Source organism: Coffea arabica, chromosome 1e (assembly GCF_036785885.1).
Source record: "Coffea arabica cultivar ET-39 chromosome 1e, Coffea Arabica ET-39 HiFi, whole genome shotgun sequence".
Classification (NCBI taxonomy): domain Eukaryota; kingdom Viridiplantae; phylum Streptophyta; class Magnoliopsida; order Gentianales; family Rubiaceae; genus Coffea; species Coffea arabica.
This window is the reverse complement of record NC_092311.1, coordinates 53,556,931-53,570,692: the sequence shown is the minus strand read 5'-3', so window position 1 is coordinate 53,570,692 and position 13,762 is coordinate 53,556,931. Positions and strand designations below refer to the sequence as shown.

Here is a 13,762-nt window from a genome sequence, read left to right as displayed (position 1 = left end):
CGGGAATCTGCAGAGGTGTCGTATCTGTCTGTTTCCTCTCCTCTGCCCCTCGTTCTCCATTTTTAAATACCAGTCCGACTTCCCCCACCATGGCTTAGAGGAGTTCCAACTCTTTTTAACACAGCCCATCTTCCTCCCCCTCCTCCTCTCCTCCTCCCTCCTGTCAAGAAATTTCCGAGAAAACCAGCCCATTCCTCAATCATCCACTCGCCATGGCTTCCGCTACCGCAGCAGCAACCACCCTTCTCGGATTATGCAACACTACCCGCCGCTTTGTATCATTCCCTCCTAACAGTGGGCCGTCTGAAAGCACTCTAAATTCGGGTATGTTGATATCTAAGACTTGGTTGTGGAAATCCTAGCTTGTATATCGTATTCTGCCCTCTCTCTTCCCTTAATACTCCACTTGGTTTCTGCCGTTTACTGCACGATCGATTCATTAGCACAAATGGTCAGAAAATCTGCCAACACGGCTTTTCCGACCTAAATCATACTAACTTTCTTTGCATGGACAGATTTACCAATAAAATTAGTAGTGTCACAAGTAACTGGACTAAAATGAAGAAAAACTTGAAGGCCATCATCATGATAGTAGTGGGTTTCATCACCCCTGTCTCTCTGTCTCTCAGATCACTCTCTCTTGGTTTATGAGAGGAGTTGAGTCCTCAGAAGAAGGCGCATGTGTGGAGCCCTGCGCTCTTGTTGCTTCTACTATGTTTTTTCTGCTTCTTTATTTCAGTTCTCAGCGTAAATCTTCAATTACGATTACCATTGGTTGAAACTAAAGGTGCATTGATTGTAGTGGAGGAAGAAATGAGGATCCCTGCCCTGATTTCCAATATTCCATCTTTTGTAGGTATTTGGTCGCCAGGCAAATCGCTTCACCATAATTTCCGTCTTCGGTGTAGCACGGTTTCCAGTCCTCCCACCAAAGGTTCACAAAAATTTAAGACTTTTGCCAAAAAAGAAAATTAAGTGAAATGAAAAATCAAGGGCCAACATGAGTTTAATCTAAATGCTCAAATCTCATGCAGAATTAGATGAGGGGTCCCAAAATGGCAAGCCTGTTACAAAGTGGCAAGAGATTCTGGAAGAAGGCAGCACTGAAAATGGGATTGTCGAGGTGGTAATTCATAAAAATACCATGAACAATAAATAAATAGCTCTCATTTCGATTAATTGCTTTAGCAAAATTCTTCTTTGCTTCTGTTGGAAATTGATTCCCATGTTTTCTTCTGCGACCACTTAAAATAAAAAAGGCAAGCACATCAAGTAGGATAGAAGAGAGCATAGAATCCATTCGGTCAATGCTCCGTTCCATGGATGATGGGGACATAAGCATATCGGCTTACGACACTGCATGGGTTGCCCTTGTGGAAGATGTCAACGGAAGCGGCGGCCCTCAATTTGCTACGAGTCTCCAGTGGATCGCCGATAATCAGCTTTCCGATGGTTCATGGGGTGACAGCAAAATCTTTTCGGCTCACGACCGGATACTCAACACTTTGGGATGTGTTGTTGCGTTGAAATCCTGGAACATGCATCCTGAAAAATGCGAAAAAGGTAGTGCAAATCATCGAAAATTGAATCTGCTCATCCTCTTGAGCGTGTGGGTTTTTTAAGTGGTTTGTTTGCAACTACAGGACTTGATCAGATGAAGATCATGACTCATTTCTAATTCCTGTACTAACTATTAAGTCCTGAACTTCCTTTTTTTTTCAAAGGATTATTGTTCATAAGGGATAACATTCACAAGCTAGAGGATGAAAATGCTGAGCACATGCCTATCGGTTTTGAAGTGGCATTTCCTTCGCTAATTGAGATAGCCAAAAAGTTGAGCATTGAGATTCCGGCTGATTCTGCAATCCTGCAAGAGATATACGACAGAAGAAATATAAAGCTAACAAGGTACGTTCTCCAAACCAAACCCGCCCCTCCTCCCCCACCAAAAGAAAAATCCGCCCCCGGGTCACTCCAAACCCAACCCCCATAAACCGACCAAAAATATAAAATAAAAGGGTCCTACAGTCACTGTCACGCTGTACCTTGCATTCCATTACCAATTTGCTAAAAAAGTATGCTCACCTTACACAACAGGTACTGGCATATTATATATTATATTACGGGAAAGTTTTCCTAGCAAGGTTCCTTCTAAAGAAAGACCCTTTACACCAGCCCGTAATAAAAGATTCTTTTTTATTATCGCGGTGGTCACCACTAAAAAGTATTAAGATTTGATGGGATGAAAGGTAAGGCTTTAAGCTTTTGACTCCTATCAATTATCACAACAATATGTGGATCTGGTTAAAATAATTCATACGAGTGTGTGATGCATTCATTTGATTCAGTAGTATTTTTCAGTCCCCTTCGAATTACTTTTGGATCACTTCAGATCCTTTTTCCCTAATGTAGGTCTATTGTATCTGATAAAAAAAAAAAGACCCTTTATTCATTTGTTTAATGCCCGGTTTTTTGCAATGATAGGATACCCAAGGAAATAATGCACACCGTACCCACAACATTGCTCCATAGCTTGGAGGGTATGCCAGATCTGGACTGGCAAAGGCTACTATCACTCAAGTGTGAGGATGGTTCCTTTCTGTTTTCTCCATCCTCCACTGGTTTTGCCCTCATGCAGACTAAGAATGCTGATTGCCTCAGATATCTGACCAAAATCGTACAAAAATTCAACGGAGGAGGTAAATAGACGCCGCCAGACATCGTCTCAAACTGCTGCCACATATATATATTTTACATTAAACCCTCCCAGATCTGAAATATTTTTTTTTTTTTTTCAAAATTGCTTATCATTTACTAGTTCCGAACGTATACCCTGTGGACTTATTCGAACACTTATGGGCTATTGATCGACTTCAAAGACTGGGAATTTCTCGGTATTTCAAGCCAGAAATCGAGGAGTGTATCGATTATGTTCACCGGTAAATCTGATCAAACCTCGACTACCTACCCGAAACTAAATTCTTCCGTAACACAGACTAACATCAAACGTCAAAATTAATACTGATCATCGATCCTACATAATTGTCAGATATTGGACGGAGAAAGGTATCTGTTGGGCTAGAAATACCCACGTTTATGACATTGATGACACAGCAATGGGTTTCAGACTCCTAAGGCAGCACGGCTACACGGTTTCTGCAGGTTAATTACTTGCCGTTTATAATTTCGTTGCAGTACATGGTAGTATGCGACGCTCTGATAAGGATAAGGCGACGTTGTAATTGACAGATGTCTTCCGTAACTTTGAGAAGGATGGTGGATTCTTTGCCTTTGCCGGACAGTCGAACCAGGCTGTGACCGGGATGTATAACCTGTACAGAGCTTGTCAGGTGATGTTTCCTGGGGAGGAGGTACTTGCCGATGCCAGGAAGTTCTCGTCGGAATTCTTGCAAGATAAGCGAGCTAACAATGAGCTCCTAGATAAATGGATCATCATGAAAGATTTGCCTGGCGAGGTACGTTTGAAATTAATCAATTCATTAATAAAAAGAATGTTATTACTAGTAATAATACTAGTCTGCTTTAAAAATAATTTGGACTTGAGTGCAGGTCGGATACGCTCTAGACGTTCCATGGTATGCCAGTTTACCTCGTGTAGAAACCAGATGGTACCTAGAACAATATGGCGGCGAAGACGATGTCTGGATTGGCAAGACATTGTACAGGTATATATCTCTACTAAAATGTAACTTCAACTAATACTTCTCCTCTTCATTTTGCCATCCTGACATTTTACCTTTCTTCAGCTTAATACATCAGCATTAGTAGTATACATCAGCAATGATAGTTTTGCTGTAACATTGAGATGGTGCGTGGGTGGGATTTAAAATGGTTAATGGAGTTGTGAATCAGAATCGCTTTTTTGAATTGTCAAAGTGATTTGAAAGAGGATGGTCAGGTCTTTCGCTGGTAAAGGCGTAAATTGAAGACGGCATCATTACTGCTCTCATCTTGAAATTTTGCGTGGTGTCTAGTCTAGCATTGGGTTAAATAAATTCACGCCTATATAGTTCCCTTCCGTTCATTTTAAGTTAACCCTTCTGGATGTCCATTAACTTGACCCTTCTGTTCACTTTTCAGGATGGGAAAAGTTAACAACAACGTCTACCTTGAGCTTGGGAAATCAGATTACAACAACTGTCAGGCACTGCATCAGCTGGAGTGGAGAAGGATACAAAAGTAAGTTCAGATTTACATCGCAACGCCTAAAGCTGGTGTCCCCATCCTATCTTTATCAAGAATTAGTTTTAAAAAAGAAAAAAAAAGAAGGAAGCATAAACAGGTTTTTAATAGTGGATAAACCAGTTCGTCATCATGCAATTAAATTCCAATGTATTGAAAGCTGCTTGAATTTCTAAACAGATGGTATGCGGAATGCGGCCTTGGAGAGCATGGACTAAGTGAGAGAAGCCTTCTCCTGGCCTATTATCTGGCAGCTGCCAGTGTGTTCGAGCCGGAAAGGTCAAAGGAACGGCTTGCCTGGGCCAAAACAACTGCCCTCATCCACACCCTCACATCATATTTCAGCAGTGAGCAAATGGCAGGGGATCACATTGAGGCCTTTCTCCGCGACTTCCAACGCTCCTCCTCTAACCTTGACCACACCTCTGGTGGAAGGTATCCGTCCCTTCTTTCTTTCTTTTTCAAAAACACCTCCAAAAATAGCTAATTCAAACAGAACAAATGATATTTACAAAACATATTCTTTTTTTTTTCTTTTTGACTCCTTTGCTTGTATACTTGGGATTTTAAAAATATGCGAAACTATCTATAAATGAGGAGCAGAGACCGGCGATGAAATTTTTTGTACATGTTTCAGAAAAAGAATATAGACTCGAGATGTTAATACATTTTTCCCCTTTTTTGGCACAAAATGATTACCACCGTTGAATATTATTTTGAGGAAGTGAGTGGTGGGTGCAGATACGGGCCGACCCAAGGATTGCTCAGGACTGTACTTGGAACGCTGAATCAGCTGTCTTTGGACGCAGTGTTAGTACACGGCAGAGACATCCATCAATATCTGCGTCGCGCTGTGAGTTGCTGTTGTTTTGTCACAAGATTTTCTGCCAACTATATCCAGTAAACGATACGTGGGATTTGACTTTCTTAACTGTTCTTCTTTTTTTTTTTCCAATTTCGATTGGGAATACGTAGTGGGAGAAGTGGTTGATAGCTTTGCAAGAGGGAGGTGAGATGGGTCAAGAGGAAGCAGAACTTACAGTGCGCACACTAAATCTGTGCGCCGGCGGCTACCCATCGGAGGAGTTATTGTTGTCCCATCCCAAGTATCAACAGCTCATGCGTCTCACTTCTAGAGTTTGTCACCAAATTCGTCATTTCGAAAACAAAAAGGTTAGAGACATAGTAGCCAGCGGTGGCACAACTTTCTTTCCATAGTAGCTACTTTATTCGACATTTTGGGTAAAAATACGGCAACTCGGACTGACTTTTGTGTGTGGCATCGTCCGGACATCCAACTCATCAATCAATTATGTTAGAATGGACTGAGTTATTGCTTTATCATTACTGCTTCTTTCGTGTGAAACCATTTAAAGAAATATATAACTTGCGCCCCACCTTTGATCAGGTACATGGTAGGGATAATAATGGAAGTGCAAACGCGGGTGGCATCACAAGCGTCAGCTCCATAGAAGCAGACATGCAAGAACTAGCGAAGCTTGTTCTCACCAGTAGCCCGAGCGATCTAGATGCTGATGTCAAGCAAACATTTCTCACAGTGGCAAGGAGCTTCTACTACACCGCCCATTGCAATCCAGGAACCGTCAATTTCCATATGGCCAAAGTTCTCTTTGAGAGAGTACTTTGATTTAACATGTCCATTCCTTTTGTTCTCGTCGCTAAATGGCACCCAGTGAAAAGTTTATTCTCATACTGTTGTAGTAGTAATTAAGTGCTCACAACATGTATAGAAACGAATAATTATATGTAATTTTTCTTTTAATCTTCAATGTGCCTTAGAAAATATTGGCAAATCCAATCTAAGCTTGTGAACGTACAGCATTTAATTAAGTGAACTTGTGGAAGATTACGCATGCATGGTTCATACGCTTGACGGAACTAAATGTAGTGGATGCATTTGCAGAAAGCACATTATATGTTGTTCTTTGCCTGAGAATCTGCACGCTTGTAAGCCTGTTTAGATCATGGTTTCTCCGTAAGTGTGTGATGCGTCGATAATGGCAGAGGCATGTTCTTGAATGACATGCGACAAGTTGCTACTTCATCTCTTTGATTGATGTCAAAGTGGAGATAAAGCCAGATCCAACGTATGGCGGTGATTCGGTTTCCATTTTAAACCGGACAGGGCAAGAGATAAAATTAGAAAATTCTAGGGCCTTTTTGTATCAGGCAGAGATAAATTTTGGTGGAGGCTGGAGAAAGTGGGATTTTGACAGAAATTTGACTCCTCGGATTCCTGCTGATGGAAAAACAATGGTGAGGAAGTGGGAAAAACTCTCCGTTCTTCTCGTACGAGCAAGGGCTGCAAGTGGATCGCCTGCCCGCCCTGTAATTCTGATATCTGATCTCTATCCGGAATTTATGATATTGCTTTTTCTACGTGTGTTTTCCAAATCAATTTTTGATTAAATTAACTCATCAAAATCACTTTAAATTTTTTTTTTTAAAAAAATCATTTAGAAGATGGAATTAATTTCTATACATTGTGAGTGTAAAATTTTTCTCTCTTTTTTTTTTAACACGAGCCGAACAAAAAACACAGTTTACAATTTGTTAACATAATACATCAACTCAATTCTTAAAAAGAAGAAGTCATGTAAACAACAATAAATAATAGCAAGAGCCAAAAAGTAGTAGCTAGTAAATTCCTTGACACTTCCCATTACCACCAAAACAAAAAAGAGAAAAGAAAGAACCAAATGTATGAAATTAATTAAAAATTACTGATTTTTTTTTTCCAATACAATAGCTTGCTATACTATGGGGAAGGGGAAGGGGAGGGGGAGGGCCTGAATAGGTCTTGGGATAATTCGGAAAGAACTGAACCACCACGGAATCAGACGGATACAATTAAGTGGGGCCACATTTAACTGTGACAAATTGGTGGGAGCGGTCCCCACAACAATCGTCCCCCTTTCTTTTCATAATCAAAGAAAGCAAGAGCTGGGAAAGGCCGCAACGCAGGTGCAGAGCAAAGGCGAACAGATGGCTGGCCCAGGTTATAGTTGTCTTGCTGGTTTTGGCAGCGTCTTTACACTTTATACAGCCCACAAGCAACAGTCGTGTGTCGCAACGGATCTTCTATCCCACGTCCTGTGCCATTTTTTGTTCTACTTTTTATTATATTGCTATTTCTTCCTCATAAATATCATGTTTTAATTCTTTTTTGCTTCCTTAAGATCCAATAACTATTAATTGAGTAATACACAAAATTTAACAAACTCAAAAAATCAAAATGCATAAAAAATGAGATTTTTAATGAATTTTCTGCTGTATTTTTAAATTTTCTATTATATATTGCTTTTTTGAAGCTGTTGTATTTATTTTTTACTTAATTAATAGTTATTGGATTTTAATGAAACAAAAAAAAAATTAAAACATGATATTTATGTAGGAGAAATAGTAATATAATAAAAAGTGGCATAGAGTGTGGGACAGAAGATCCGTTACGGCCAAGTTTTTTTTTTTTTTTTTTTTAGTTGAACCATGGCTCAGACAGGAACACATGCAACCTCAAATCACTGTCGCACAATTTTTGGAAGAGAGAGGGGGGCGGGGGGTGGGTGGGGAACATGAACCATTCAACCCCACCTCTCTTCAGGCTCAAAATATCAAATGGGGTATGGCATGGAAAAGAACAAAAGAGAAATCAAATCCATAACAAGTACTAGTAGTAGATCAACATTGCTCTTGCGAACTTTTGCTACCATACTCTCCACCGTCCCCCTCCTATCAAATATGCTGTTTCGTTTTTTGGTTCTCTTTAGCCAGTGGGTAAGATTTTTCAAAGAGTAAAATGCAATTTTAATATCCAAACTTTAATTCTTGAGCAATTTTAGTTCCAAAACTCTGGATGAAAATAAATTCAATATCTAATATTACAATATTTAAGTACATTTGGTATGATTTCATGGTTGAATCCAATAAATATTCGATTGAAGTAAGGGTCCCAAAGCTTTTTTTTTTTTGTTTTTTGCTGCTTTGATTTATTGAAGGGTACGGACAAGAGAATAGAGGAGTTTTGAGCGTATATGAGTAGCTCGACTAGATATTTTCTTTAGTTGAGTTGTTTTCTTTTTAAATGACTAAGTCACATTCTATTAGTCCTTAAATCATTAGCCATGAGGTTGGCAGTTTTTTTTGTTTTTTAGAAATTTTTAAAATTTTGTGGCTGGACAATAAGTAACTTTTTCGAAGTAGGAAATTTTTTTTTTTTTTTTTTAAAAAAAAGAATCTGTCAAGTGCACTGTATGGACTTATATATTGTAACATTAAGTATTACAATTATTTTTATTCAAAGTTCGGATACCAAAATAACTCAAGAAATTTTTTTTTTTTGAAAAACAATTTGGAGGCTTTCATTCATGATGAATATGTGGTCACAGCATCAATTGGTCCTCCTCTTGGGGAAGTCCATAAACCAAACTCTAGTCCCCTCAAAAGTAAAGATATTTTTGACATAATGTGAGCAGGAACATTATTGGTTCCTCATGTGACTTAATTCTGACACGCTCAAAACTAGCCAACATTTGAATTAAAGTTTGAGTATCAGCCAACAGCCAAGAGGCTGTTGGTAAAGTCTTGGTGGGGTGGTGAAATTTTGCTTTTCACCGTATATTTGCCACTTAAGTGTGACTGTCAATTTTAAGTAGTTTTCTCCGACGATTTTTTGTCGGTTAAGTTTCCCTTTCTTCCCGTAGACTAGGCCTCCTTCCCCTATATTAAATTAAAATAGATTATACAAATATTATTATTACGACAAAAAAAAGTTAAAATTTGAGTATCAAAACCGTATTTTTCTCCTTTCGGAATGCTAATAAGTACGCTGGTGTGACCCCATAGCCCATTGTACGCTCAAGACTCGAGATTCGTTCTTTCTATCAAAGCGCAAAATTTCCCAGCAAACCAAGGTGCGAGGCTGCGTAATATTGTAACATTGAGTAGGAATTGACAAAAAAAAAAAAAAAAAGAATCTGTCAAGTGCACTGCATTCACTTATATATTGTAACATTGAGTATTAAATTTTTTTTTATTCAAAGTTCGGATACCAAAATAACTCAAGAGTTTTTTTTTTTTTTTTGGATAAATAATTTGGAGACTTTCATTCATGATGAATATGTGGTTACAGCATCAATTGGTCCTCCTCTTCGTCCAGTCCCCTCAAAATAAAGATATTTTTGACATAGCGTGGGCAGGAACAACTTATTGGTCCTCCTCACATGACTAATTCTGACACACTCAAAACCAGCCAACATTTGAGTAAGTAAGTATCAAAACCAACCACCAGCAATAAGTGCACACAAAACCGTATTTTTATCCTTTCCGAACGCTAATAAGTGCGCTGGTGTGACCACATGGCCCATTGTACGCTCAAGAGATTGGTCCTTTTCAATCAAAGCGCAAAATTTCCCAGCAAACAAAGGTACGAGGCTGCGTAATAAGACCTTCAAGTCTCCTGGCAATCTGGAGCGAGTTCTTATAAACCTTCGTCTTGTCAGCCCATTTTGTTTGACAAGTCCACGATTCAGAGCCCGTACATGCTCTAAGCAACCAAACTCACTGCAAGAATCTGCTCCGCTACAGGACAAGAAATTATTACACTTTGTCTTCTTGCACTTGATCTCTACATTTACTTTGAGCTACTTGGACATTTTTCTTTACAATTTTTTTTATTATTACTAAAAAGTCAAATACATGGCGTAGTTGCATTCAACTAGATTTAGCACCTACTGGAAGAAAAAAAAAGTCATTTATTAGGGACACATTTATTATATACATACGTTCAAGAGTTGGTTGGGACTACTTTGGTCATGCAAAATATAACTTCTATTCTAAATTTGCCAACAACTTGACCATGAGAAATAATGTATATATATATATATAGAGTTTAAGGGGCAAAATGTTACTTTGAACCAAGTTCAAGAGGGCAAAGTGTAATTGACCCTGGTACTAACAACCTCATCCTGGCAATACATTTTCCCGTTGATCATAATTCAACGAACTTTTTTTTTCGTTTAGGAAATTCTTTAAGCTTGACATAGATGTTGGAAGAGATTAATCGACAAGCTACCTTAGTACGAATCAAGCACGCATCATATATTACCAAAGACCAAATAATGAAAGTTGAAGTGTTGAGGGGAAACAGCGAAGCGAAGATCAACACAACTAAATCTGCTTTACTCGAGGATAACAAATTATTAACCATAACACGCCCGCGCACAGGACAACTGCCTCCTGTGCGCGGGGAGCAGAAGCAGAAGGAATACGAAACATTGGCATAAATTCTGAAATACAAATCTTATAGCTCATCGTTACATGCCTGACTACAACCGCATCAAGATGCTCTAATGCAAAATCACAACCATGCCAAAGCATCATATTTTCTTTTAATGTTAATTAAATGAAGGATCTAATCATACTCCAATTCATCCGGAGTTACTGGACGTTTAAGGGGGATGATAGACTTCTTTTCTACATCCCGAGACAATGCTTTTCTCATATCTGAAATGGGTTACACATAGACAAGTCAGGGGTAACATAAGAGTGAAGTTCAAAGGAAAACTCGTAACTATTGGATGCAGGTACTCACCCAAGCCATCCTCTTCCCCAGAGTAATATCGTAGTACACGTCGATATATAACATATCCAAGCTGAAAGGAAGGCAAATTTTATGAGAATCTAACACTCTCAAAGATAACTGCTATTAGCAGATTTGGTATGGTAAGAACATGAAAAGAGAGGCCAAAAGCCTTACCTTTTCATACATCTTTATGGCTGGTGTATTTGATGCTCTCACAAAAAGGTCCACAAAATAAGCCTTATCACTGTTTAAAAAAAGGAGGAGAGAAGAGGGGGAGGGGGGGGGGCGGGCAATCAGAGGGTAAACTTCATATAGTGTTGATAAGTTTGCAAGTAGCTGTGACTATGGCTCAAAAGTAAAAAGCTGAAGTAATCACATTGACAAGAAATTTCTAGGTGACATGATAGAATGATGAACTTCAAATTTTGTTGTGGTTATCAGAATTAAGATTTAGAGCATGAAGATCAGCTTAGAAGGTCAAGTTAATAAAAACTAATTATATGCAATTCTAACATAAGAGAATGAAAGGAAATGACTAAAGAGAATGGTAAAGCAGGACCCCGAGACTTCCGGGATAATTATGTGCAATTCTAACTGATTAGAAGGTACTTAGAAGCTTCTATATCTCAAGGGAGAGGCAAAAGAATCTAACAATTGCAACATGCAGAAAAAGGACAAAAAAATAAAAAACCAGAAAGAGAGACCCTGGTAAGTAAAAATAGAAGAGCACATCATGAACAACTGTAGATAAAACAAGACTCTCGAATACAAACATATACATAAAAAAATTTCTCCTAGAGTCCATTTCAAGCTAGATTGGCAGCACGTGGTACACTATACAGTCAAAGAAAACACATTTTCACGCATCAAATAAAATAGAGACACAGAAGGCCATGAAAGAGTCTAAATCTGAATATAGAAAGATATCAGAGACTAATACATCTAGTGCTGTAATCATATATTCTTTTAGCGTGTCCTCCTATCATGATCAAGCCTCCGCTCATCTGGGAGTAGTTGGGTACGAAAAGCTAAGGAGCGCAAAGCAAACACAACTACATTTTTTCCTTTTATCACAAGATAGAGGGTGGCCGGAAAAAGGAGATGACAACTTCATTCAACAAAACTACATTGTCTTACATCTTGTCACTAATATCCTCCAATAGGTTCATCAGCTTCTTGGCCAATTGTTGCCTTCGATATTCAGGAGACACAGTTACTGCCGTGACATGACCGTGCCAAGATTCACCTTGTCCTTCAACTTTTCCCATAACTGCAAGAAGTTGTTAGCATTAGGTGTCATCAGCAAATTACTGTTATACAATCTCAATCAGAATATGGAAACCACAATTTGAGATAACCAAAAAGCAGTCTTCATCACTTGCATGGTCACCAAAAACTCTGGATGACATTGTGCTGTGCAAGAAGAGAGAACTTCAAATTCAAATCTATCATCATCTACCACTAAATGTGCTGTTTCAAGCTACATGAATGTATGTGGTGCAGGAATATCTTGCGCCATCAAGTTCTTATACTGATATTCAATGGGACAATTATACCCCAGCCAGAGCCACGCTATCCTTCGCCAGGCCAATTATACTTCAGAAAGCCATAGAAACTTTTTAAGTTCATCGCTGACGCGAACTCTCCAATTCAATGCATCTGACAATTGCACTCAAAACTTGACAACTCTCAAAGTCAAATCTTTAATATTATACATCAATTTCATTAGTTGAAATTTATATATTGAACTAAAGGCAGAAATTACTCGTGGCACCTTTTATTTATTTTCCCAACAAATTGTATCAAAGATAAATCCTTTACTCAGAAAGTAGTAAAAATATGTTACTCCAATCAAAAAAATCCTTTCAAATACATAGTAGTAGTTACAGTATTCAAAAAATCAACCAACGGCAACTGAGGAAGGAGAACTCACTGTATCCCATGATTCGGTTTCCGGGAGCTTCAGCCACGTGGAAATAGTCAGGCCACCTTGCCAAGTAGGTCATGTAGAACGACATGTTGAACTGGGTAAACAAATTATTCCATTCGTCTTTAGTATTCAAGAAAATAAACAAAATTTTAAGCCCTACAATCTTATGCAGCACCTGATTGAGAATTACATGTATGTACGAGTTGAGGAAAGAAACTCACGGTTTCGGTGAGATGGTCCAGATTCACTGACGCGAATCGAAGCAGATCGTTGCAGCAAAATCTTCTAATCGTCGTCATCTCCGCTATTGTTCTTCCCCGACCTTTCTCTCTCCGTCTATTTGTTCCGCTGCTCGGAAGTCTTCAGATCAAATTGGGAAAAACCCTCGAGGGAAAAATTGCTAAAGTAGTCCCCGCATTTGTTACAAATACATTTTATTGTCGACAATGTTTTAGGGTCCGTTTGCTTCTCGTATTTGTACTTTGTTTGGTTAACTTAAGCTTCATTTGTATGGGTGTGCATCTTAACTCGGTGATCCAAAAAATTCGGTAATCCGATCTAGATCCGATGTATTGGATCATAAGTGAATTAAGAAGTTACGCAGATCATATTCGGATATCTTATTTTTTTGTGATTCATGGATATTTGATTTGATCAGCATTTTTTAAAATTTTTAGAATTTTTAGAACTTTATCTCTTATTTCTTATCTTTATATCTTGCATCCTCTTTCAAGATAGACTTTCTTTGCATACGGTATTAAGTTTTTAGACACATTATGATATAATTTGTGGATAAAAAAATCTTGAAGAAATATTAAATCTTATTTGTTTGAATCAAAATAAGAAAAAATATATATGAAAGTTACTTTATATTGCAACAGAAAAAAGACTAGTTTCAACTAAAAACTCTTTTCTTTATGACTAAAAACTCATATGTGAGTACAACAAATTTACTTAGATAATATTTTGAAACTCTAATATATTTATATTTCATTTTATCTTTGGGATTTGTAGTTTTTTAAAAGAAA

The 13,762-nt window shown here is 38.2% G+C and overlaps 2 protein-coding genes across 2 annotated transcripts; one reads left to right on the top strand and one right to left on the bottom strand.

Moving 5' to 3' along the window:
- LOC113716509 (ent-copalyl diphosphate synthase 1-like) lies at positions 1-5,993 on the top strand. The gene is made up of 15 exons (XM_072064365.1): positions 1-324; positions 857-934; positions 1,035-1,123; positions 1,260-1,563; positions 1,725-1,908; positions 2,485-2,699; positions 2,819-2,939; positions 3,050-3,162; positions 3,250-3,476; positions 3,571-3,686; positions 4,102-4,200; positions 4,384-4,638; positions 4,945-5,056; positions 5,179-5,376; positions 5,612-5,993. Exons 1-15 carry the CDS (start codon positions 213-215, stop codon positions 5,849-5,851), a joined length of 2,463 nt encoding a protein of 820 aa, XP_071920466.1. The 5' UTR covers positions 1-212; the 3' UTR covers positions 5,852-5,993.
- A 4,387-nt stretch (positions 5,994-10,380) lies between these two features.
- LOC113716500 (N-terminal acetyltransferase B complex catalytic subunit NAA20) lies at positions 10,381-13,167 on the bottom strand. Its single transcript, XM_027240871.2, has 6 exons — positions 12,956-13,167; positions 12,738-12,828; positions 11,942-12,074; positions 10,979-11,048; positions 10,814-10,874; positions 10,381-10,725 (listed from the first exon to the last, which is right to left on the bottom strand). Exons 1-6 carry the CDS (start codon positions 13,031-13,033, stop codon positions 10,634-10,636), a joined length of 525 nt encoding a protein of 174 aa, XP_027096672.1. The 5' UTR covers positions 13,034-13,167; the 3' UTR covers positions 10,381-10,633.
- Positions 13,168-13,762: the final 595 nt, after the last annotated feature.